Source organism: Vombatus ursinus, unplaced genomic scaffold, assembly GCF_900497805.2.
Source record: "Vombatus ursinus unplaced genomic scaffold, bare-nosed wombat genome assembly UNPS02000577.1, whole genome shotgun sequence".
Classification (NCBI taxonomy): Eukaryota; Metazoa; Chordata; class Mammalia; order Diprotodontia; family Vombatidae; genus Vombatus; species Vombatus ursinus.
Window position 1 is genome coordinate 15,640,080 of NW_020940355.1, and position 27,772 is coordinate 15,667,851.

The window sequence follows — 27,772 nt, forward strand, 5'->3', positions numbered from 1 at the left end:
CTTGCTGAGCTGAGTGTCTGCCACAGAGGGACATGGGAGAGCCTAGACCTAAAGTGTTGAGGACCTAGATTTAAAGTGTTTCTTTTGCCTGCAATATTGATTGCGGGGATACTGAAACTGAAGGTTCTGAACAGCCTCTGACACCAAGAAAAGCATCTAGGCTATAGTTAAACTCTACTAAATGAAATAATCCCTGAAAACCATTTGGAATGACTGCATTCATAAATGCCCTATCACGTTGGTACTGTTTTAATCTGCAATGCCAATACAGCAAACCACCTCTTTTACATACGGCTGCTTTCTTTGCACCATCTGGGAGCCCCTGTACCATCTGCTCAGCACTCCTTTCGCCTGTTTAATTTCTTTTTATTTTTTAAAACAGCACAGTCATTTCTAGATCCAACCCCTAAAACCCCCAATGAAACTTTCCTTATAATAAAAGAAAGCAATTAAGCAAAACAAATTAATACAAATCATGTATGATAGTATATGCAACATTTTTCATTTATAGTACTCTTTTCTTTAACAAAATGCTGGAAGTACTTCCTAATCTTGTCTCCTAGGTCAAGATTGGTTGTTACAATTTATTATTTCCTTTACATTCCATTTCCTTGACATTCCTCATCTTCTAGGTCAAGATGGGTCATGACAAGTTATTTTTTCCTTTACATTAATATAGTCTTTGTATATGTACCTCTACCTCTGCTTCTTGATTCTACATCAGTTTCCTACTTCAAATGTCTCCTTTCTCTAACCTATCTTTCACACAGCTGCCAAAATGATTTTCCTCAAGTTCAAATCTGACCCGTCAAGCCCCTTACTCAGCAATCTCAAATGACTCTCTGTTAACTCTAGATTCAAATATAAGCTTCTCCATTTCACATTTCAAGCCCTCCACAACCAGGCCTTAATCTGCTTTTACAGACTTATTAAATATCACTCCCCTTCCTGCATTCCATAGTTCAGCCAAACTGGCTTTCTTGCTGTAGCTCACATGTGATTCTCAACATCTACCTCCATGCCTTTGCATTGGCTTCCCTCCATGACTAGAATGTACTCTCTCCTCACCTCTGACTCCTTGTTTCCCCTCAAGACTCATCTCAAGGACAATCTTTTACATTAAACCTTGTCTTATCAAACCCCTGCACACATACCCCCCATCCTAGTGACCTTCCTCCCAAAATTTTTTGTTGTTGTTCAGTTGTTTCAGTCTCATCCAACTCTTCATGACCCCATTTGGGATTTTCTTGGCAAAGATGCTGGAATGATTTGCCATTTCCTTCTTCAGTTCATTTTATAGATGAAGAAACTGAGGCAAATAGGGTTCAGTGACTTGCCCAGAGTCACACAGCTAGTAAGTGTCTGAGGACGGATTTGAACCCAGATCCAGGACTCTATCCATTACCCCACCTTCCAATTTACCTTGTATATATTTTGTATATATCCTCCGTATACTTTTTTATGTGCGTATTGTCTTCCAAGAGATAATATAAGCTCCCTAAGGGCCAGGACTTTTATTTTTCGTCTTCTCGATGTCTAGCACATAGCAGACACTAAATGTTTATTGATTGAGTTCATGCAAGTCTTCCCTTGTTTCTTTAAATTCCTCATTTTTTTGTTTCTTACAGTGAAATAATATGCACTAATATGATAATATGAGACAACATTTATTATGTTATTAATAATATTCATATACCACAATTTGTTTAGCCATTCCCCCAATTGATGGAAATACATCGTTTCCAGCTTTTTTTCCTCTTTCACCAAAAGCGGCACCCCTTCCCAAATGAGATAATATTTGTAAAGTGCTTAGCACAGTGCCTGGAATGAACATAGAAGGTACTATATAAATGCTAGCTATTCTTCTTCTTCTTATTATTATTATTACTATTCCTTCCAGGTTCTGAAAACACCTATGCACCTGGCAACTATTGAGAATTCATGTCATTAAAATGAAAGGGACCTCGTCCTTTTCTGGGTTATGGTTCTATTTATTACTAGGATGAAGCCTGAGGATAGGACTTTTATCAAAGCCAACTGTTCTCCAGTTTCTACTTTTTAAAAAATGACATTATTTTGGATAAGATCATAAGATTTAGAGGTGAGACACTACAGAAAATTGAGTCCATCATCACCATTATAGACATGAGGACACTAAAGCCTAGAGAGTGAAAACTATTTTTTAAGGTCACACAGGTAGTGTCAGCAGAACTGAAATTGTAATTTGGGTCATACAATTGTAGATTTAAGGCTGAAAGGGACCTTAGAGATTATTTAGTTTGATCCTTTATCTTACAGATGCAGAAACTGAAGCTTAGAGAGCTTCAGTGATTAAGCTTCAGCTTAAGTGATTTGCCCAAGGTCACAAAGATGGTAAGTAACCGAGCCTGGATTTGGACCCAGGTATCCTGACTTTCAATCCCATGTATATTTTTCTTCCTCTGCACTACAACTGCCTCCTCCCACATCTCAAACTCAAACATCTTAAATTCAACTTTTCCAAAACTGAATTCATTATCTTTCCCTCCTCCAGGTCCTCCCCTATTCCTAATTTTTTTTATTACTATAGAGGTTACCACCATCCTCCCAGTCACTGAGGCTCAAAACCTAGCTGTCATCCTTGCCTTCTCACTCTTTTATCTTCTATACTGAATCTATTCCCACATTCTGCTAATTTTATCTAATATATCTCAAATATTTTGTCTAATATCTCTCAAAGATTCTCTCCTCTAATGCTGCCACCACCTTAATGCAGGCTCTCATCATCTCATCCCTGAATTATTGCAATAACCTGTTGGTGCATCTGCCTGGCTCAAGTCTCTCCTCATTCCAGTCCATCCTACACTCAACTGTCAAAGTGATCTTCCTAAAGCACAGGTCTGACTATGTCACTCCCCTATTCAAAAAACTCCAGTTGCTCCCTATCACCTCCAGGATCAAATATAAAACCTTCTATTTTGTATTCAAAGCTCTTCCTAACCTAAGCCCCTCTTAGCTTTCCAGTCTTCTTACACCTTACTCCGTTACATGTACTCTGTAATCTAATATCATTGACTTCCTTACTGTTCCTTGAATAATACCCATTCCACCTCCTGAATATAAGCATTTTCTTTGGCTGTCCCCCATACCTGAAATACTCTCCCTCCTCATTTCTGCCTCCTGGCTTTCTTCAAGTGCCAGCTAAAATTGCATGACTGTAGACAAATGACAACCTCTCTGAGACTCAGGTTTCCTTTTCTACAAAAGAAGTCAGTTGAACTAGATGATCTCTATAATCCCTTCCAGCTCTAAATCTTTGACCCTATGACCCTTGGGGTCAGGAACCACATCTTAGTCTCTCCCACAACACTTACAATGCTTTCCAATAGGAAAGTTTAATAAATGGTTATGGAATAGAAGCTGAGTGAAACTTTGGAACCCAGAATTCCACCTGTTTCCTGGTTGAGGGTTTATTATATTTTTGTTGTTGTTTACTTGTTTGCTGTTTGAATCAGAGCTAATTGTAAAAGTTCTAAACTCAGGAGATAGGAAACCTAGATAAAGGTTGGGCTTTGTTATTGAATCATTAGTTGAGGTTAGATAATTATATATCTTCAAAGTAGATATCTCATCTTTATGCCTGCCTTGAGGCAAAGATGCTCAGTTTGGTGTGTATGGAGTTTTACACTTTCAGGTCATTAAGGGACCCATCTGGCTCAGTAAGTGGCTGGAGGAATCTGGGCTTGGGAAAGATGAGTATTTCTGAGAACTGAGCAATTACATTAGGAATTCAAGCCAGGACCAAAGAAAACATTTCTTGCCCCAATTATTTGAATATTTCAAATGAAAGCTTTTGTTTTGGTCTGAATTATCTAGATTCTTTTTTTTTTTTAATCTAGGTTCTTAATGGAGTTCTCTGCTTTGCTAGCCTTTGCTGGAGTTTTCCAATTTCAGTGCAAAGGGCACAGGGATTCATTTACACTAGAACTGAAAATAAAAAGACATTCCAGATGCTGAGAGCCTTTCATTAATGAATTGGGAGCTAATAATAATAGCTAATATTTAAATAGTGTTTTTTTTTAAGTTTTGCAAAGCACTTTTACATAAGTAGTCATAAACAGCATTTATTAAGCACCTACTTACTTTGCTAGATACAGTGCTAAGCCTAGAGAACAAAGGTAGGCAAAAGACAGTCATGCTCTCAATGAGTTCACAGTCTAATGGGGAGAAAACAGACAAAAAGCTACATACATCCAAGATATAAGATAAATTGGAAATGATTGTAAAGGAAACGTACTAGCATTAAGGGGGACTGAGAAGGGGTTTTTGCAGATATATCGTCTCATTTGACTTGATCCTCACAACAGCCCTGATAAGGTAGGTGCTACTACAATGTCCATTTTAGGGATGAAGAAATTGAGGCAGACAGAGATTAAGTGATTTGCCCAGAATCACACAGCTAGTGTCACAGGCTGGATTTGAACCCATGCATTGCCTTTTCTACTCTTCCACATGCCTCCCTACAAGGGAAGGCTTTTTTTCCCCCCTCTTTTTTTGAAGAGCTGGGGCTGGAGAGGGCAGAAGAAGGTAGTAATAATACATTTTTAAAAGGAAGAAAAGAAAGATGAATCGATGAGTCCTTTTTAATGGTCTTTTTTGAATTTATATTTTAATGGTAGAAATAATATGTAAATAACTGGCACATACAAGGATCCTTCAACCACTCCAAGATTATTTAATGTTTTATGTTGTTTGATATTTGGCATTAAAAAATAATTTTAGAGGATTCAGAAAAAAAAGGTCTCTTACTAGAATAAGATATCACAGAATCTTGGAGCTAGATGGTAATTCACAAGCCATCTTGGCTAATTTTGAATAGTAATCTTCTCTAAAAATCTCCAAACAGTGGTCATCCAGGTTCCACTTAATGTCTTCCCAGGATGAGATATCCTCTGCTTCTAAAGATATCCCATCATACTTTTTAGACAGAAATAATTTTAGAAAGGTTTTCCATCTATCCAGCTGAAATCTGTCTCTGTAACCTCCACAAGTTGCTCCAAGTTCTTCCTTCTGGGGCCAAGAAGAAGAAGACATATAATGCCTCTTCCATATATGACAGCCATTCAAATACTTGAAGAATGCAATATATCTGTGTCGCTTCCCCCTCTACCCCTTTCTATTTTCCAGGCTAAATGATCCAAGCTCTTTCTACTGAAGCCCACACAGCTATGGTCTCTACTTTTCATCATCCTGGACATCCTCCTCCAGTTTATCAATGTTCTTACTTATGGTGCTCAGGACAAAACATGAGATGTGGGATGTAGTCCGACAAGAACAGAGTATAGAGTATATATTCAGCTTACAAAAAAAAAAAAAATCCATTCCTCCATTCCTTGATTCCCTTTATAGTAGGATTGCTTTTTGAACCTTGGCTAGAATTTAGTTTTCTTAAAGTGAACTTCTTTGCCCATCTGAAAGATATTTTCTAGGAGCCAAAGGGAATATTGTCTTTACCTCTAGAGTACATGTAGTACTTTCTTCTCCCTTTTTGCCCTTAAACTCAGTGTAAGTGAAAGAAACTTGGCCAGGCTTGAGGCTTTTAGAGGTGAAGGAAAGAGGTGTTCCATACCTAAGAACGTACAACTGGGAAAGTGTGACTAAACATGGCATAGCAGAGTTTCTAGTTTCTAATTTCATCTCTCGAGTTTTTAGCTACTGAACACTTATAAAAATGCAGATATGATTCCACTTTGTGAATAGGAACTGGACCTACTTTTCCTACTTATTTTGTGGTCATAGATAAAAAGTATTCACTATTTTGCTGGTGTCTGACATCTAAATTAGAAGCAAAATCAGTAAGCTTATATACTATCACATTGACAGTCAGTAAACATTTATTAAGCATCCACTATGTGCCAGGCACTGTACTAAACACTAGGGATTCAATGAAAGCAAAAAAAAAATAGTCCCTGCCTTTGAGGAACTCAACATCTATTAGACACTAGTGGGAGGTTCCAATAATATCTTAAATTTTGGTAACAACTTCCTTTGGATAAATTAGAATCACTTTAGAGAGCTAAAGTTATCCCTGAAATAGCCTAGGGGAGGAGGTTGGGGGGGTATAGTATTATTACTTATTCTTATTTATAAACTGGGAAATTAAGGTCTACGTGATTAGCAGTGGACCCAAGGTTATAGAACAAATCAACAATACACTAAAATCTCAGGTGTTTGGGTTCCTGTATTAGTTTTTATAGTCTGGTGGACCCAAAAGTCAGAAGAAATCAGACAAAATGACAATATAAATTTTAGTAAAAATTTATCCCTGATGCAGACATCATTGTATGTCTTCAAGTTATACTCAAAGGTGTCTATTCTATCATAATGGAAGGTGATGAAAATGTCACAGAAAAGTATAAATTTTGGTGAACTGGATGAATAATGGATGTGAATAAGGCAGTCAGCCAGTCAATAAGTGTTTATTACTGTGTGCCATGTGCCAGACACTGTGCTAAGGACTGGAGATACAGAAGGCAAAAACCAGTTCCTGACTTCAGGAGCTCACATTCTAATGGAGGAGACAACATATAAGTAACTACCCACATACAAAATATATGCAGGATAAATTGGAGATCATCTCCGAAGGCAGCACGTAACCATTCGATACTTGTGCATCAACAGCTCCATCAAGGGTGCCACCAGAGAAATGTTCAACCAGAAGAAGAGGTGTACAATAATGTACTTAGCGTGAGGAATGAAAGGCACACAGTCCATGTCTAGTGTCCATGGATCCCAATAACAGGTGAATAGCAAGTAGACAGTTCATGTGCTCCATTGGGATATCAAGAGCTCTAGAGGACAGGCCCCCGGAATATTGGAAAGATTCCCTAAAAAAGTGGACAAAGGTCATATAGGTTGAAACAGTGTGGGTAGATTTCAAATCATCACTGCAGGAGAGAATGTTAACATCAATGAGTGCATAGATGCATTTGAGTATACAAGTATCAAAGTAGGAAGTAAATAATCATTTATTAAGTGACTACTATGTACCATGTACTGTGCTAAGCACTTTTTATAAATTTTATCTAATTTTGTCCTTACAACAACCTTGGGAGGTAATTTCTATTACATTCTCCATTTTTACAAATGAGAAAACTGGGGCAGACAGCAGTTAAGTGACTTGTCCAGGGTCACACAGCCAGTAAGTGTTTGAGGCAGAATTTGAACTCAGGTCTTCATGACTCCAAGTCCAGCATTCTAATCCACTGTGCTACCTAGCTGCCTCTAAAGAATTGATTATAAACTTTCTCCTAGCAGAACCCACAAAATTGAAGAACTACTTCTTTAGATTGGAAATGGTACATGATGCCTGATTTTGAATGGATCAAGTGAGTGAGTAGGATATTTGTCAATGAAATAATATAAGAAAACGTCTTTTATCATATTTATTGGACATCCTCAGTTGTGGGCCTTCCCCTTAAACACACTCTCCCCCAACAGAAACACTCACACCTAGATGTAATTTGGGCCAGGAAAGAAATTTCTCTATAAATGGGCACAGGATCTGCCTAACTAACCAAGCCCATTCAGGGGGACTTTTGTGCTCACTGAACCTTTCTAAAAGTACACCATGAGAAGCACAGCTGTCCTTCGTCTCCCTTCCCTTAACTGTGAATGTCAAATGACTTGGGAAACATTTTCTAATACTCTTAACCCTGTTTTGTAGGTACAAAACATCTCACCTGAACTTGACTGATTTTAGTTTCAGTTGGGTAAAACCTCATTTTTCCCCTAAAGTTTTCTCGTTATGAATTTTACTTGATCTACTTCTTTAGCAAATAATTCTTACAAATAAGTTTTGACTCTTGTTTGGAAATGTGTGATGAACTTAATAAGTCAGTATAGTGGAGTTGGGGGTGGGGAAGGGGAGTAAGACTACTTTGGTGAAAGAGAACATATGGGACAGGATACTGGATGATTATATCACCTCTTCCGTCCTGCTTGCTTGCCAGGGTGATTAAGGGAAGGAAGCAAAACAAATGGGGTTGGAACTTTTTAGAAAACTAGATAATAAAATAGTGAAGCTTGCATAGAAATTGCATATGAAGGGAGATAGAGGTAGGGAGAGGAGGGAAGAGAGAAAGAAGAGTGAGGGAGAGAGATGGAGACAGAGGAGGAAGAGAAAGAGGAGGCAGAGAGTTGGGGAGAGAAGAAAGAAAGAGAGGAGGGAGAGAGAAAAAGAAAGAGGTGGGGGAAGAACAGGGAGGGAGAGGAGGAGAAGCAAAGAAACAGAGACAGAGATATTGAGTGAAAGATTGAACTGGAGGCAAGTGGGACTTTTATGTGGCTGGGTAACAGTTACGGTGGTTGACTTTGGGCCTCTGTGTATCTGCTCTGCTGGTCTTCCATCTGGGGAAGGCAGTCAGAGGGATGAGGGTGTCTATTTCCTGTTTATTGTCTCTGTCTATTGTCTCAGTCCATTTCCCTACTCTGGAGCTAAATAATTTACACTTGGGGTATATGACTGTGATAAAAGATGTACTGAATCCTTATGGAGAACACCTCCTTCCTAACCCTTTCTGATCCATTACTACTTTCTAGAAGCATTCCTGAGCCAGGATCCCTTGCTAACAATTCATACTTATTTAATCCTGGAAGTGGACATATCAGTACAATTGATACACTTACGATATAAATTATTTATACTAATAATATATGTAGAAAGGAAGCCTAGTATAATGGATAGTTCTAACTTCTCTGAGTCAAGATTATCTAGGCTTACCTCACATCCCTAAGACCCTGGACAAGATACCTTAACCTCTCAGTGCCACAGGATACTACCTAAAACTAGAAATTACAGGGCAAGTAATGAACAGTAATGGTAGGGGAAATGCTTTTCCATAAGCTCCCTACGCTAATGAAATCACAGGTCCAGTTCAGAAAAAAAGTCTCAGAATCATGGATCCTGGAGAGGTAATAGAGTGAGAAAGTAAACTAGGTCACAGTTCTCACTCCACTGCCAATAATAATAATTAATAATCATAGCAGAATTTATACAACACTTTTAAGGTTTGCAAAGCAGTTTACATCTATTATTGCATTTGAACCTCACAACAACTCTGTGAGGTAGATGCTATTACTATCCCCATTTAACAAATGAGGAAACTGAGGCTGAGACAGATTAAGTGACTTGCCCGGGGTCATGGAACCAGTAAGTGTCTGAAGAGGATGGAATTGAGGACTTCCCTATCCACTGTGCTATCAAGCTACCCCCCATCCCTCCACTGCCACTTTCATCATCCTGCCCAACCTGGCCCCACCCCATCAATGGGAGTAAATATAACCATGACAAGAAGAGGAAAATTAGAGAGAAAAACACTACAGGTAATTCTTATGGAAAAAGAATGTAATTGAGGCCCAACATCCTTCTGTGGTATATGGGGACCCAGATCCCCGAGTAGTTTGAAGCCCATGATTCAGACCAACCCTGAGGCATGAAAGCAAGGAAAAGGGGTGACCATAGAAGATCTTGGATCATGATAGGAGAAGCCTGTGGCAGAAAGAGGCCAAAAGTGCAGGTGCTGGTTACAGAGGAAATGGGCAATCACCAGAAGGAATGAGAGAAACATATTTTCACAGGTCCAGTTATCTAATTATCTAAGACAATTACCTTTAATAATTATCTATTATTCCTAATTATCTAAGACAACTCCAAAAGACTAATGATGGAAAATGCTGTCCGCATATAGGAAAAGAACTATGGAGTCTGAATGCAGATCAAAATATACAATTTGTTCTCTCTTTTTTTATTTGTTTTGTTTCTTCTTTTTTCGTGGTTTCTCCCATTGGTTCTAATTCTTCTTTACAACATGACTACTGTGAAAACATGTTTAATATGAATGTATATGTAGAGCCTATATCAGATTGCACGCTGTCTTGGGAAGGGGGGAGGGGAAGAAGAGGGAGAAAATTTAGAATTCAAAATCTTCTGGAAGTAAATGTTGAAAACCCAAAATAAATTAATTAATTAAAAAAAAAAAAGAAAAGAGAACTAATTGCAAATGTGTCTCAGAATTTCCCTCAGGGACCTTCCCTCAGTCATTTCCCAACCAGTTGCCTGTGGTCAGCCTACGCATTAAAGAAAGCCAGCTTCATAAAAGAGAAGGAAATTCACAAGAGTGGGACTAAGAAAGGTGGAGATAAGGTCCAGCTACAGTGGCCTGTCAGAGCCTCCCTGCAGCAATGTTCCAAGGAGATGCCTTTGCCCCTTGTAGACCACAGAACTTCCCTGAGAGAGCAAAGCCCAGAACAGGACTGAGAGAGAAGCACCACAGTCTGGGCTTACAGAAGGGAAATGATTCACTGTAAGAAGCGCTTTGAGAGCAAGGACACCATAGAGAAATCAGTGACTATAACAGACAGAAAATGTTAAAGAAATTAAAATTTTGAAGTTGATTTTATGCCCAGAAAATAGACAAATATGGCAACAACAGCAAAGATAGGAATAGTCAGTATGGGATGGGTTGTGAAAAGATAGGCAAACTAATAGGTTGTTGGAAGAGTTGCAAACTTGGACCAGCCATTCCAGAAAGCGGTTTGGAATTATGCATAAAGAAGGACTAAAATGTTCAAAAAAACAAATCAAAGAAATATTTTTTTAAAGGGAAAAGAGACAATATATTCACAGACAAATATAAACAGGAATATACATCCCAAGAAACCCCACAGAAAAGGGGAAGGAGCACAGGGTGGGAAGGAATAAACATTTAAGTGCCTATTATTTGCCAGGCACTTAGCTAAGTGCTTCATAAAATAGGACACTAAAAAAAGGCTGCGACATTTGAACCAGACCTTGAAGGTAGCTAGGACTTCCAAGAAATGGAGGTATAGAGGGAGAGCATTTCCAGGAATGGGGGACAACTGACAAGGCTGAGAGAGGCAGGAGGTAAAATGTTATCTATGGGAAACATGAAGAAGGTTGGTTTGTATGGAATATTAAGAGTATTGATAGCTAGCGTTTATATGACTCTTTAAAGTTTACAAAGTGCTTTACAAACATTATTCTCACAACATCTGATACTCAGAACAACCCTGGGAGGGAGATATTATTATTAGTAGTAGTATTGTTATCCCATTTTACAGATGAGGAAACTGGAAAAGAATAAAAAACATTTAGTTGTTTGATCAAAAGAGTCCTATAATGTTCTAGCAAAAGAAGGGGGGAAAGTTCAGCTGACCTAATTCTCCTCCTTATCAAAGGCTATCAAAATTCAGTTTTCAGTTTTGAGGGATTTAGTTGTGGGGGAAGTTGGGAGCAGAGGAGAGGAAGGATTTGTTTTTAAAAAAAAAACAACTTCCAAATCATCAATCAATAAGAATTTATTAAATACCTACTACATGCTAATAATAATAAACATTTATATTAGCACTTACTATGTGCTAAGCACTTCACAATTATTATTTCATTTGATCCTCACAACAGTCCTGGGTAGTAGGTGCTATTAATCCCACTCTACAGATGAGAAAACTGAGGTAAACAGAGGTTAAGTGACTTGCCCAGGGTTACAGAGTTGATACAGAGTTGAGGTCGGATATGAACTCAGGTCTTTCTGTCTCCAGGCTGTATCATCTAACTGTTTGGCACTATGTTAGGTGCTGTGGGTTACAAAGAATAACACAATCCCTGCTTGCAAAGAGCTTACATTCTGTTGGGGGGAGACATGAAGTATATATATATATATGTATATTCAGAATAAATATTAAGAGAATAAATACAAATTAAGACAAAGTGGTCAGCTACTAAGTAGTCTGGGAGAGAGGGCATTAGCAATTGGGGGACAGGGAAATAAGGAAAGGCTTCTCATAGAAGGTGATACATGAGCTTCACATTCAAAGAGAATGTTTCTATAAGGTGGAGGTCAGGCATGGCGGGCTCCATGCTCCAAAGCATGGAGACTGGAGATTGATTGTCATATATGAAGAAGACACAGAAGGCCAGTCTGGCTGGATCTGGGAGTACAGAGAGTCAAGTACAAGGAGGCTGCAAGGATAAGCAGGGCAAGGCTTTGGAAGGCTTTAAAAGCTAAACAGAAGTGTTCGTATTTTATTCTAGAGGCAATAGTGAAATCACTGGGATTTACTGAGTAGAGGTCTGTGAGGTTTAATGAAAATCACTCTGGCAGCAATATAGAGGGTAGAATGGAGAATCATAAAGTGATGAGGGTTTGAATCCTTATTCCTAAATTTTAGTTGTTGTTCAGTTGTGTTCGACATTTTGTAACTCCATTTGGAGTTTTCTTGGCAAAGATACTGGAGAAGTTTGCCATTTTCTTCTCCAGCTCATTTTACAGATGAGGAAACTGAGGCAAACAGGGTTAAGTGATTTGCCCAGGGTTACACAGTGTCTGAGGCCAGATTTGAACTCATGAAGAAAAGTCTTCCTAATTCCGGGCCCAGCTACACCACCTAGCTGCCCCAAATTCTAGTATCTAATTTTAAATGCCCTCATGCTAGAGAGAGAACTAGGTCTACAACTACATACCACTGGTTCCTAAATTGCTTGAAATAAGTAGATCTTAAGGCAGAATCAAACTTCGAAAATAGGTATTCTATTCTGCAGAAACATCTGCTCATTTTCCTATGCTAAGAAGTTTCTCTTCCATAAGAGATTGTGTTTCATTCTATAAGGATGTGTTTTCTGTATATCACTTTGTATAGCATCTTTCGTTTCTGCAACATAAAGATTTTAACATTTTTGTTCATGTGTCTTTATTCAAAGTAACAGCACATGGGAGGCACACATACCTGGATTCCTACTGAGAGTCACCCAGAAGTGCTCATCAGGACTGTAGGTGTCCTTAGACCACTCAAATAAATCAATGGCCCGTTGGTCTTGGAGAACAAAGTTGACAAAATCCCTGGTGAGGGCAACATAAGCCGAGTCAAAGTAAATGGTCAGATTGTGGGGAGGTGGGGTTTTTAATGTCCGGGTTTGGTTAATAAAAAATACAACTGGACCAGCATGCTCTTTGTGGCTATATTTTGTTCTCCAAATCATATACTCAGGAGGCAGCACCCCTGGGGTGATATTTTTCCCTTTAAATCCTTTCAAATGCTGGATTATTTCCTTATTGGTTTTCAGAGGGAAATCTTGCCCACAAGTGTTAATAATGTATTTCCACTGAACCTCAGAGACTACAAGGTCTTTCATGCAGTTCAGGTCAGCCTGGAGCCTAGATATTCCAGTATAGACTACATATTCCATCTTTGAGGCAAGGAAAGCATTGGGAAAACAGTTCAGAAATTCTCTCACTTCTACATAAAACTCAAGGGCTGCCTTCTTATCCACATGAACACAGTAAACATTCTGGGGCATGTAAACTGCCCTGAAAAGTCTCTCAAAGGTTTCGAAGTCTTTGTGTATAACTATTATGTAGGCCAAAGGAAATCTGAGCTCTTCTTCCGACAGAGTTTTTGTTATATAGTGATTCTGAATCAGTTGTTCGCTACAGGTAATCACACTGTCTGAAGTTCTTAGCACACTTGAGTTGAAAAGAAAGGTCTCTCCTTTTATAATTTGATTACAGCCTTCTGCTAATTCAGCAGCATTCAAGATAGTTGTTCTCTGGATCCTTTTTTGTACCAGTAATTTACGATTACAAAAAAAACACAAAAATCAGAGTTGTAAGGAGAACCAGCACAAAAAGACATTGCTTCCAAAGTCCCATCCTTCACAATAAGGAAATGAAAAATGGTGCAGTGCTTCCCTCTGATAGGATCCTAATTAACTGTTTAACTTACTTTGGGGGGAGGCCCGTAATTTAGGTCCTCTTGGCAGAAGCATTTTGGGGGGCTTTTCTATTGATGTCCTTCCTGTCTCCTCTGCCTCTTTTTCCTTTTTCCAATTTCCTCCTCTGTCTCTCCATCTCTCTGACAACCATAAGAAGGAAGCCTGCTTGTTTATTGGGGTTCCACTTAGCCTTTTGCTAACTGGCTACATCATCAAAGCAACCTGCCTCACGTGGATGTGAGGATGCGCCAATGCTTTTCCCCATTCCTGTGCTGAGATAAAATCACTTGTGTGAGACATGACTATTTTTAAAGTCACATACTGTACACTCCAGCTAGCTTTCTGTCCCTGCCAGAGACTGGTAACTCTGTTAGTAATGCTGCTTCTTGTTAATGGTGTTCAGTTGTCCTCGGGATTTGTTTGCTTAAATAGCAGCCCTGCCAAGTTAATAGCATTGGTCCTAAACAAAGAAACATTGCCTGGATAGTCATTTCATGAATATATATTTGCTATTCAGATAGAAAATCATTTTACCCTTTATTTCCTCCTAAATCCCCATTTGTTGGGGCAACAAGATGGCACAGTGGATGGAGTGCCAGGCCTGCAGTTAGGAAGACTCATCTTCCTGAGTTCAAATGTGGCCTCAGACACTTACCAGCTATGTGACCCTAGGCAAGTCATTTCATCCTGTTTGCCTCAGTTTCCTTATTTGTAAAGTGAACTGGAGAAGGAAATTGCAAACTATTCCAGTGTCTTTGCCAAGAAAACTTCAGATAGGGTCACAAAGAGTCAGACACGACTAGAAACAACTGAACAACAACAACAAACTTCATTTGTCGTATTAGGTCAATATGTTGTAAGGCACTGAGTATTACTAACAAGACCCATTTTTCCTAGGGCTTACTTTACTCCTTGGTAATGTGGGAATTGTGGGAATTGAGTGAATCACACTGACTCCATCTTGTGACTAGCTCAGTTTCCTTCTTGTTCAATTATGGGTCTACTCTAGTTAAATTTCTGTCTTGTGAGAAAATTTTATTGCATTGTTTGAGCTTAGACCTGTGTGGCTGGGAAGCTTGACCACCTCTACCTATTGTTTAAAGACCCTTAACTAAGGAACTCAGTTACATGGACCAGAAACCCAGTCAGATCCAAAGACAGATGCAGAGTTTTCTCCTAAGTATACATCTCAAGCAACCCATGTATCTTATCTGAAAACTGGCCCTGCACTGGTCAATCAATTAGTGTTTCCTTCTTCCTTTGATTGAATACAGACACTTGAGTGAAGAGCCAGGTGTGGGGGTGGAGAGTGGGACATTTCTTTTTCTAATTCAGAGAATTGCACCTGAAGCATTAGGTCATCTCCTTCCCAACTCAGAAAGCTTCTAATCTTACAGAAGGAAAAGGAAAGAATTCAGAATTAACATTGCTTGGAGACCCCAAGGAAAGGTGGGGGATTCCATGGTACCTAGTTAGGGCATTGGCCCTGGATTCAGGAAGAACTGAGTTCAAATCTGGCTGCAGACACATAACACTTACTAGCTGTGTGACCCTGGGCATGTCATTTAACCCCATTGCCTAGCCAAAAAAAAAAAAAAAAAAAAAGAGGGCATGAGAAATGGTTGTTACATGATTAATAGTACAGTTGTAAAATAGCATAGTTTGAACAGTTATGTGGGGTATGCCTGTAGAACTTTTCCCAGGGCTTTAATCCATGAGACTCCTATAATATCTCAGGTCTAATACCGTTAAGGCCTAGCCAACAATAAAATGATATTCTTTTGTGCTATTAGTTGAGATAAAATTCAGAGAAAGGGAGCAGAAAAATCGAGTAACTTTTAGTCTGCATTTCAGTGAGAACAATGAGGTAATAGGCCTTATCTAGATCTAGAGGGAATCTTAGAAATAATCTAATCTGACTCTCTTTTTATAAGGAGGCAAGGTGGCATAGCAGATAGAGCTGAACCTGCAGTAACAACAACAACAGTAATAGCAGCTAACGATTATATAGCATTCAATATGCGCCAGATTTTTGGTCTACGAGAATGAAGGACGACAGCCAATAGTGTGTTAGGTACTTTGCTAAGGGCTTTATAATTATTACCTCATTCGATCTCATAACAATCGTGGAAGGTAGGTGCTATTACCACCCCCATTTTACAGATGAAGAAACTAAGGCAAATAGAGGACAAATGACTTGGCAAGGATCACCTAGCTACCAAGTGTCTGAAGCTGCACTTGAACTCAGGACTTCCTGACTCCAGGTCTGATGTTCTAGCCGCTGCTTCACCTAAGGTTTGAATCCCCTCTCTGACACTGAATAACTATGTAACTAAGTAAGACTAAAGGATCTTTCTAGGCCTTAGTTTCCTCCTGTAAAATGAGGATACTACTAGCACCTACCTCATAGGAACACTGTGAAGATCAGATAAGATAACGTGTGTAGAAGCAGCAGCACAGTATAATATATGTTGTTGTTTGTCCTTGGTTTTCAAAGAGTACAAGTGACATCATGGGGTGGTCTTGACTTGTGCATGAATTGGATTTAAGTTAGGCAGTTACACAAAGTCATCAGCCTAACTCTCTCTTCCAGAGTCATTGAAGTCCGGTGGCAAGACAAAAGTCAAAATGACTGGTGATGGCCTGGGAAGCAGTAGATGGCATTGGAGTCTTTGATGCCTGATCAAGCTCTAAGCACACCTGCTCCAACAGCCTTTATGGCCTCTGGAACAAATCGTTCTCAGCGAGCCATTCCACCTAGGGAGGCCTTCATGTTTGGGGTAGGCATCTCTCTAATTCATGACGGTTTTGAAGCTTGTCAGTTACCCTTTACCTGGTTCATCCTGTCTGCAGAGAAGGTTGCTGGTTGACTCTTGTCTTTCATTCTCGAAGAGGACCAAAATGACATCACTATGTGAGAGTCAAGTTGCAGTGTGTCTGACTGTGGCTGATCAGACCACTATGAGCTTGGAATGCTCTACTACCCGTCAGGCACAAGTAGTCCATGTGGACATTTGGGATGGATTCTCTAAATTTGTGCATCTCATGTTTCTTTTGAGCTACTATAATTTTGCTTTGCTCATAGAGCACACCACTTTCTCTGATGAGGGCATGTCGTGTGTGTGTGTGTGTGTGTGTGTGTGTGTATACATAGGGGTGTGTGTGTAGATACAAACACACACATGCATACATGCATATTATCCATATATCTATAGGTCAGGGGCACCTGATTAAGAAACCCAAGATTATGGGGTCACTAAAAATGGGGAAAACCTTTTACAGGAATTTTGTGCATTACTGTAGCAGAAAGGAATACTCTAGATCAGAGGTTCCCAAACTTATTTGGCCTACCACCCCCTTTTTAAAAACAATTACTCAGAGCCCCCCCCCGGAAATCTATTTTCTTTAACCCTTTAATGTCTTTTTTGAAATTTGCATCATTTCAAAAAAATAAAATATATTTTTAAAAAATTATGCATTTTTAATTTAATAATTTATTGTAAATTTATGGGGTTTTTCCTGCATTGAAATTTTGATGACATGTCATGTAACCATATTGTATTGTATTGTAACCAAGTCATTACACACACATATTCCTGCCCATGTGTGCTGGACTTCCTGACAATGTGTCAGGCTCACCTGCCAGCACTTGCTTGTTAAGACCTGCTGATAAACTTAACCACTGATTGGTTATAACTTGCAATTTGTGTGTTTATTTGGAAAATAATGTAATCACTATGACTTTAACTCCATTACACAACAGATGAAACAAGTATGAATGGTTTTTCAAAATTTTCTTATCTTCCTTTCTTTTCTTATGCTTCCACCACCCCTTATTTTTATTCAGTGCCCCCTCAATTGCACCCAACGCTACACCCCCCCAATCTTTCTACCACCCTCCGGGGGGCATATTGCCCACTTTGGGAACCTTTGCTCTAGATGAAGGGCAAAGATATGAAGTCTTCAAAGTTATTATAGCTATACACATAAATGAAATATAGTTGTACATGAATATTTAAATAGAAGGAATGCCTCTGAGGGGAGGAGCTAATGCAGTTAAAGCTATATCTAGAAGAAGCATATCATGGAATCTGGATCTTAAAAACTTAAAAAGATGTTTGTATTGATTCTGGAGAAGTTTCCTGGACCCCTCCTTCATTTTTAAATGTCATTGATGTCTTTCTACATTTTTTTTTAACATCACTGTCACTTCCCAAGGATCTTTCCCTTTCCTCCTGTGGACATCAGAGAATCCTCCCTTGTAACAAGTAATTACAATTAAGCAAAAGAAATCAACACACGTTGGTCATGTCTGAAAATGTCTCATTCAGCACCTACGGTAAGTACACTCACCTCTTTGACAAGAGATGGAAGAAATGTTTCACCAGCCCTTTGTGATCATGATTAAATACTGTACTGAGCAGAGTTCTGAAGTCTTCTGGTGTAGTTTTCTTTAATAATATCATAGTCAGGACATAAATCTGCCTTCTATTTCTCCTTCTTTCTCTCTGCATCAGTGTGTATATATCTTACTAAGTTTCTTTGAATTCTTTATCTTTGTCATTCTTACAACATAATATTCTATTATGTTCATTTAATCACAATTTGACCAGGCATCCCTCAATGGATGGGCATCCCTTTTCCTTCTACTACTTCCTTCATTGATGTTACAAAAAGATCTTTTCAAAGTATTTTTATATGTATTGTTCCATGTCTTTTCATCATTTCCTGTGCTTCTGGCAAAGTACCAAAGACAGTTGGCAGCTATCTCATTTTCACCTAGGCTAAAAAATGGGTGCATACTATTGACTAAAGAAATGCAAATTTAAAAAATCTGAGGAACCACCTCACATCTCAAATTGGCTACCATGACAGAAAAGGAAAATGATAAATATTGGAAAAGATGTAGGAAAATGGAGACACTAATACATTATTGGTGGAATTGTAAACTGATCCAACCATTCTGGAGAGCAATTTGGAACTATGCCCAAAAGGCAATCAAACTGCACACCTTTTGATCCAGCAATAACACTACTAGGTCTGTATCCCAAAGAGATCATAAAAAAGAGTAAAGGACCCACATGTACAAAAATATTTATAGCAGCTCTTTCTCTGGTTGCACAGAATTGGAAATTGAGGGAATGCCCATCAATTGGGGAATGGCTAATCAAGTTGTGGTATATGAATGTCATGGAATACTATTGTGTTATAAAAAATGATGAGCAGGTGGATTACAGAAAAACCCGGAAAGACTTACATGAACTGATGCTGAGTGAAGTGAGCAGAACCAGGAGAACATTGTACACAGTAACTGCAACATTGTGTGATGATCAACTACGATAGGCTTAGCTGTTTTCAGTAATACAATGATCTAAGACAATTTCAAAAGACTGATGATGGAAAATGCTATCCATATCTAGAGAAAGCACTGAAAGTACAGAGTCTGAACACAGACTGAAGCATACTATTTTAATTTTCTTTTGTGTGTGTGTGTGTGTGTGTGTGTGTGTGTCCTTTTGTTCTGTTTCTTCTTTTATAACATGAGTGATGTGGAAGTATATTTAACACAATTGAACATGTGTAACCAAAAAAAAAAAAACAACACAACCCCAAAACAGGCACATACCTTAGTACTAAAGTCAATAGGAAAAATGGTTCAGAAAGCAATGAGCCCTGAAAACAAGGACTCTGAACATGTTAGTCCAGTGATTCTCAAAATGTTTTGGTCTCAGGGCTCCCTTAAAAATTACTAAGGACTCTCTCTCAAGACATTGTGTAGGTTATGTCTAAGGATATTTACCATTGGTTGTTGTTGCTCAGTTGTTTCAGTTGTGTCCAGCTCTTCATGACCCCATTTGGGGTTTTCTTGGCAAAGATACTAGGGTATTTTGCCATTTCCTTCTCCAGCTTATAGATGAAGAAACTGAGGAAAACAGGGTTAAGTAACTTGCCCGTGGTCACAGAGCTAGTAAGTTCTGAGGCTGGGTTTCACTCAGGAAAATGAGTCTTTCTGACTGTAGGCCTGGTACTCTATTCACTGCACCATTAGCTGCCATATATTTACTGTATCAGAAACTAAACACTTTAGTATTATTGTTAAAATAGTTTTTGACCTCCTAGACCCCCTGAAAGGATCCCAGGGACTTCCAAGGGTCCCCCAATCATGCTTTGAGAACTGCTATGCTGGCAAATACTTGCATACCCACATATATTCTGGATTGTTATTACTCAGCAATTAACACTAATATGAATATGGGGGAAATGGGAATGAAATTTTAATGTTGGAAACTATCAGATCATCCAGCCTCCTTCAACACAATTTCCATTTAATTAATTAAAAAAAAAACTTCACTGCTTTTTAAAAGAAGGTTTTAAGTCTTTCCTGATCCAGTTGTCTGTGATGATGATGATGATGGTAATAATAATAATAATAATAAAAACTATGTCACTAACCTACTGAATAAACTCTAGTATCTCCACATCATCTACTGGATAAAATATAAATTCCCCCGTTTGGCATTTAAAGTCCTTCACAACTTGGTCCCAACCTACCTTTCCAGCTTCTTTGCACATTACTACCCCCCAGGCACACTGTGATTCATCTAAAGCAGCTTTCTTCTTGCTATTCATCACAAACAGCACTCCAATTCTCATACCTTTTGGGTGTACTTTTGTGATGCTTTTGTACTGGCAGTCTTCCATGACTGGAATGCCTTCTTCTTACCTCCATCTTGCAGAATTCCTAACTTCCTTCAAATTTCATCTCAAACACCTTCAAACACCATATGAAACTATTTCTGATTTCCATAGCTATCGGTGCCCTTCTCTTAAGAAATAACTTCTGTCTCTTTTATATCTGTGTTGTACATGCCTATATACATGCCAAGTATGACAAGAGTTTGATGTGACTAAAACAACTGAAATACATATATTTGTTGTATTTCTTTATGACCCTATTTGGAGTTTTCTTGGCAAAGGTACTGGAATGATTTGCCATTTCCTTCTCCAGGTCATTTTACAGATGAGGAAACTGAGGCAAACAGGGTGAAATGTCTTGCCCAGGGTTACATAGTTAGTAAATGTCTGAGGTCAGATTTGAACTCAGGAAGATGACTCCTGACTCCAGGCCCTGCATGCTATCCACTACACCACCTAGCTGCCCCATACGCATATATTTATATATGCAAATATGTATACATATAAACAAGCTGCATATATGGGCATATACATATACACATATACATATTGCCTTTTCCATCTAAGCTTTTTGAAGGTGGGGACTGTTTCATTTTTGTCTTTGTATTTCCAATATGGGCAAAAAGTAAATGGTTAATAAATGCTTCTCAGATCCCCTAGAAAAACCTTTTTCCTGGCATTCACTGTATTGTCACTGTAGCTACACCTAGCTCTAGTCTGTTCATTGTTTTACATCCTCATTCTTAGGAGCTCTGCCAACTCTTTTTCCTAAGAACTTTTATTCCTAGGGTGGGACTCTTCTCTTTTTCCCAAAGGACCTTTTCATCTTTTTGATTGCAGACATTTTTGGGAGAGAGAAAGGAACACATTGGACAGGTAGGATTCATTTCAGAGGAAGGCTTCCTTCCTGTTTCTCAGGAATCTCCTGTCCCAAAATAAATAAATAAATAAAAGCATAGTATTTTTCATTTAATTTTTTTTGCATGTGCTTATGTGTGTTTTTTTTCCCTCTGGGTCTGTGTCCTTTTTTTTTTTTTTTCCACAACATGACCAGTATGGAAATGTTTTGTGTGACTGCACGTACATAACCTGTATCAAATTACTTACTGTCTCAGGGAGGGAGGGGGAAAGGAGAAAATTTGGAACTCAGAATTTAAAAAAAGAGTTTAAAATTCTTTACATCTAATTGGGAAAATATTATTTAGCCATCCCCCACAAAAATATTTATAGTACCTCCTTTTGTGGTGGCAAAGAATTGGAAATTGAGGGAATATCCAACAATTGGGGAATGGTTGAATAAATTGTGGTGATTATAATGATTATAATGGATTATTATAATGGAATGATTATAATGGAATACTATTTTGCTATAAAAAATGATGAGCAGAATGATTTCAGAAAAACCTGTAAAGATTTTCATGAACTGATGAAAAGTGAAGTGAGCAGAACCAGGAGAACATTGTACATTGTAATGTTAATATTGCATAATGACCAACTGTTAATAACTTAGCTTTCTGATCAGTTCAATGATCTAAGACAATTCCAAAGGGCTCACGATGAAATATGCTATCCATTTCTGGTGACAGAACTGATGGAGTCTGAATGCAAATAGAAGCATACTATTTTCACTTTTTTTATTTGCATGTGTATGTGTGTGTGTGTATGTGTGTGTGTGTGTGTGTGTGTGTGTGTGTGTGTGTTTGGTCTGTGCTTTCTTTCATGACATAACTAATATAGAAATATTTTGCATGATTGCACATGCCTATATCAAATTACTATCTCAGAGAGGGAGATGGAAGGAGGGAGGAAGAAAATTTGGAGCTCAAATTTTTAAAAAATGAATATTAAAATTTGTTTTTACATGTAATTGGAAAAAAATAAAATATTATTAAAAGTAACAGCACCTACCTCACAGGCCTGCTGTGAGGATCAAATGAGTTAACATGTAAACTACATTGTAAACCACATTGTAAACCTTAGCTATCATAGTCAGATACACTGTTCCTTGCAGCCTCACTGTGCTAGATAGACATATGTTCCCTATGAAAAGCCATCTGTCTCAGCGAAGGGAGTTTTCAAGATGATTTCTTGGGTCTGCTCTAGAACCTGGAGTTCCTACCTTATGGGTTCCAAAAACCTGTTTTTAAAAATATTGTGATAAGTCTATTTCAACATATTTTATTTTATGCATTTAAAAATTATTCTGAGAAGGGGTCCACAGGTTTCACTACACTGCCAAAGGGGTCCATGACATAAAAAGGGTTAAGAACTCCTGAATTAGATGTTTGGACCAGACCCATCATAGTAGTGGTGTGGGTGGCATAATGAATAGAGCACTAGAATTGGAATCGGGAAGACCTGAGTTTGGAACTGAAGCAGACACTTATTACCTGTGTGACCTTGGGCAAGAACTAAACCTCTAGTTGATTGTTGGAGGGAGATATCAATAGCGCCTACCTCACAGGGCTATAGTGGAGACCAGATGTGATAAGGTGTGCAATCGCAAATGTTAGTATCCTCTTAACAATGAAACACACTAAGCAGGAGAATAACTGTATTGTCAAGGGTTAACTGGTGGCAGCTCTTTTCAATGCTTCAGAGAAATTAAGAGGAAGGAAAAGAAGTGGGGTGGTTAATAACACAGACAAAACTAGGAAAGAGTCTGGGAAGCTGGAAAAAGAGGAGAAATGGGTAGCATTAACCTCAATGGCCTGTTTTCAGCCTCAGTCAATCAACAAATACTTCCTAAATATTTCCTCTGTTCTGGGCGCTGTGATAGGCACTGTGGGGAAATACGAAGAAGTATAAATTATGATCCCTATCCCTAGGTTGTAGATTTAGTTGAGAAGATATGATATCTGCTTCTAAGAAAGGTAGCTAACGACATTAGACAATCTAACATTAGTGTCAAAAGAAGAGTACAGACTTAAAAAAGAAATACTGTAGGAGTTTAGACAAGTGAAAGCTCCCTTCTAGTTGGGGCTATGATGGTTTCCTGGGGAAGTAGACATTTTTGTGGTTGCTCAGTTGTTTTGACTCTTCACGACCCCATTTAGGGTTGTCCTGGCAAAGATACTGGAGTGATTTGCCATTTCCTAGATCATTTTACAGATAAGGAAACTGAGACAAGCAGGGTTAAATGATGTGCCATGGATAACGGCTGGTAAGTGTCTGAGGCTGGATTTGAACTCAGGTCTTCCTGACTCTAGGTCCAACCACTCTATCCACTGAGCCACTTAGCTACCCCAAGCATTTTTTTTTTAACCTGGACCTAAAAGATGAATAGGATTTGGATAGGGAGAGTCTATCCACTGAGGAGTTTATTTCAAGATGGAGGTAAGGCAAAGACATAATCTCAATAATAAGGCTCTTACTTGGTAGCTCTGCTCCTCTTTATCATCCCATCACACATCCATAGAAATGTTAGAGCTGGAAGGCACCTTAGAAGTCAATTAGTTCAAATCTCTCATTTGACAGGTAAGGAAATTTGCTCCTTGAGAATTTCAATGACTTGCCCACATATGTACTGGCAGACTCAGAACTAGAAGCCAGGTCCCAGGGTACCCATTTCATAGTATTATGTGATATTACTTCTACTTCCAGAAAGTTTCCCTTCACTCACAGAAGTCCTTATTCTGATTTACAATAAAAATAGCTCACATTTATATAGCATTCACAGAAATCCTGTTAGGTAAGAAGGGTAAATATTATTATGCCCATGAGGAAACTGAGACTCAGAGAGATTAAGTGACTTTCCCTTTGTAAGCACTAAAGAGGACCATGGCAAGGCAATTTCTGCTAACAGAATTTACTTGAGTTTTTAGTAACATTGAAAACAACTCACTTAGATACTGTAAAACCATCATAAGCAAGACCAATGGCATTGATGTTGTTGTTCAGTAGTGTCCAACTCTACATGACCCCATGCACTTTTGTCTATGGAGTTTTCTTGGCAAAGATACTGGAGTGGTTTGCCATTTCCTTCTCTAGTGTGCCCCCATTTTACAGATGAGGAACGGAGAAAAATAGGGGCCAAGTGACTTGCCCAGGGTCTCACAACTAGTATCTGCAGTTGGATTTGAACTAGATCTTCCTAACTCTACAACACTACTCCACCTAGCTACCCCATGGTGATGATAACATGATACTTAACATTGTGTCAGTTTACTTACTATTGCATTATGAGCCAAGTGGGCAAAGAATGAGTAGAAAAGAATGCCCTTAGGGCAGCTAGGTGGTGCAGTGGATAGAGCACTGACCCTGAAGTCAGGAGGACCTGAGTTCAAATCTGACCTCAGACCAAACACTTGACACTTACTACCTGTGTCACCCTGGGCAAGTCACTTAACCCCAATTGCCTAAAAGTGAGGAAAAAACAAAAAAGAATGCCTTTAATGGTAAGGTTGGTAGACCCTGGAATCGTGGTCTACACTTTTTTTTTCAGTTTCCATCACCATTGGCACCTCTAAAAAAAGAAGTATTGGATGCCGAAGAAGTCAAGAAATGAGGAAAAAGCAAAGTAGATTTGTTTTTGGTCGGGTGAGGCTTCATTTGGAGTATCCACAAAAGATAGTCAAGCTTCATTTTCTGAGAACTCAGAGGCTTTTAAATTGTCTCATGGCCTCAGGCTTCATTTTGGTTCCACCCTCTATAAAGTGAGGGTAATCTCTGCTTCACAGGATTAACTAATTGATGATTAGAAAGTGCTTTGAAAACATAAAGTACTTTACATTTATTAGATTAGTTGAAACATTTCCACTGCCTGAAGGCCACTAGAGCAAATACTCAAGGTGCAAAATCAAATCACTGCACTGGATCCTTAAGAAGCAATTCTTTCCATGGGGGCAAATTCAGTGTGGGGGGTGGGTGGGGGCAGGGCGTGGACAATGGGAGAGAAGATAGGATGACCACAGGTATGGTTAATCTATGAAGGGAAGCAGACCATTTTTTAAAATTAATTTTTCAAATATTCTTTCCAAATACATGAAGAAAAACCAATTTTTAACATGCATTTTTAAGAATATTGAGTTACAAATTTTCTTTCTCCCTCCCTCCCCTCCCCTCCCCCTTACCTGAGAAGGCAAGCAATTTCTAGGCAGCTGGACCCATTTGCTTCAAAAGTAGGGGGAGGAGGCTGAGGAGGCATGCCACTCGGGGAGGGCTTAATTTTTAGTGTGAGCATTTAAGCCTGGAAAATTAGCAAGCTACAAATCAGAGTGTTATTGATTGAGTGATAGATTGTCTACACCAGAGGTGGGGAACCCCTAATAAAAGGATTTGTTCTGTGAAGTTTGGACCTAGAGGGCCACATGTGGACTAGAGGCCGAAAGGTTCTCTACCCTGGTCTAGACCTAAGAAAGTGATGGAGAAAATGTTAATAATGCAAATTAAACTTCAAAGTGTGTCCTGTATACATTTTTTTTTAAAAAGCCTATTGTTAAAACATTGACTGCTCCACTTCACTTGTAAAGGTGTTCCAAAGTAATAGGATTGGAGGGAGAGTAGTCTCCCCTCCCCGGCAAAACTCTGGTTACTCTGTGCTAGTTATGCGTATATGTTAGGCTAAAATCTGCAACAATAGTTCTGTGACATTGAAAGGAGAACTAGGACTATGCAGGTTTAAAACCAAGTAGAGGCAAGTAGGTGGTACAATGGATAGAGCTGGTCCTGGAGTCAGGAGAACCTGAGTTCAAATCTGGCCTCAGATGCTTACTAACTGTGTGACCCTAGGCAAGTCACCTAATCCCCAATTGCCTTAAAAAACAGACAAAAAAAAACTGAGGTAAAATGGGTGATAAACAAAATGAAGACGATTTGATGAAAAATATTATAGTTCAGAAGAGTCCCAAATCACATATTGATATGTGATAATCACTGAATAATCACTGGAGCAAATGGATAAGAGAATAGATTTTGAGGTAGCTAGGTGAGAAGAGATAGAAGAAGGGAATAAGCATTTATATAGCATCTACTATGTGCTAGGCACTAGTGCTAAGTGTTTTTTACAAATATTCTCATTTAAGAGAATAGAACACTGGATCAGAGTCAGTTAGACTACTCAGTTCAAATCCGGCCTTACATGGCTGTGCTAGTTGTGTGACCATGGCAAGTCCTTTAACCTCTATCTACCTCCATTTCTTCATCTGTAAATGGAAATATTAATAGCACCAGGGTTTGTGTGAGAAAATGAGATAATGTAAAAAGCACTTTGCAAACCTTAAAATTCTATATAAACGCTTCTCCTTCAGTCATTTCTGACTCTGTGACCCATCTGGGGTTTTCTTGGCAAAGATACTGGAGTGGTTTGCTTTCTCCAGCTCTTTTTATAGGCAAGGAAATCGAGACAAACAGTTAAGTGACTTGCCCAGGGTCACGCAGCTAGTTAAGTGTCTGAGGCTAGATTTGAACTCAGGAAGATGAGTCTTCTGACTCCAGTCCTGGCACTCTGTCCACCAATATAAATGCTAGATATTATTATATGTCGTCATCATATTTTTATGTTTGGATGACATGATGAAGAAGAGCAGCACTGGTCTTGAATTCAGATGAGCTGGTTTTAAATTTTGATCTTTGTGTGACCTCAGGCAAGGCATTTAACCCTTTTGTGTCTGTTTTCTCATCTACGCTGTGATTTCCAAACTTTTTTTGATCACTACAACTATCAATAAAAATGTTTTGAGCCCACTTCTCAATTTATGTATATTTATTTATACATTATATACATGTACAACTATCCTCATATTTTATACATTATAGAAATAAATAATTTTAAAATAATTTTCACTTTATTAGTGGCGTAAATAATCCTTGCTTGTCGCTAGAATAGTATGTATAATAATATAATTTAGTGAGAGCAACGTGGTTAGATGTGCTCCATTTTTTCTGAAACTCTTGGCTTAATATTTTGTGATGTAACAATTGCTACATTGTAGTTTTTAGAAAGCAAACAGTCAACAATGCCTTGCTATAGAATCCCCCCTCTTCCTTCAGGATACTGTGGATAGCATCTGTGATATGTGTGACATACACACTGTATTAATATATAGTCTGTCTTTTATACATATGGAATGAGGGAATCAGTATCAATCTGTCTGCTGAATATCGTTAAAGCTGGATTTCTTCCTCATTTAAAAAAATTACCAGCATCTATCATTTATTTTTCTCCAAATATATATAGGCACCAGTCATACATTGTTTTTTTTTTTTTGTTGTTGTTGTTGTTGTTGTTGTTACTGATGTTGTTTTGTTTTTTCCACATTCTGATCATTACCAGCATCTGATTTGCTGTAAACAAACACTGGGAATGAG

The 27,772-nt window shown here is 38.5% G+C and overlaps 1 protein-coding gene across 1 annotated transcript in view; it reads right to left on the bottom strand.

The window, feature by feature from the left end:
• Positions 1–6,801: 6,801 nt before the first annotated feature.
• LOC114047198 (N-acetyllactosaminide beta-1,6-N-acetylglucosaminyl-transferase-like) overlaps positions 6,802–27,772 on the bottom strand; it is a 75,814-nt gene continuing 54,843 nt past the window's right edge. Inside the window, exon 4 of the mRNA XM_027868024.1 lies at positions 6,802–6,866. Within this exon, the coding sequence (XP_027723825.1) occupies positions 6,802–6,866 (65 nt within the window). The remainder of the gene's footprint in view (positions 6,867–27,772) is intronic.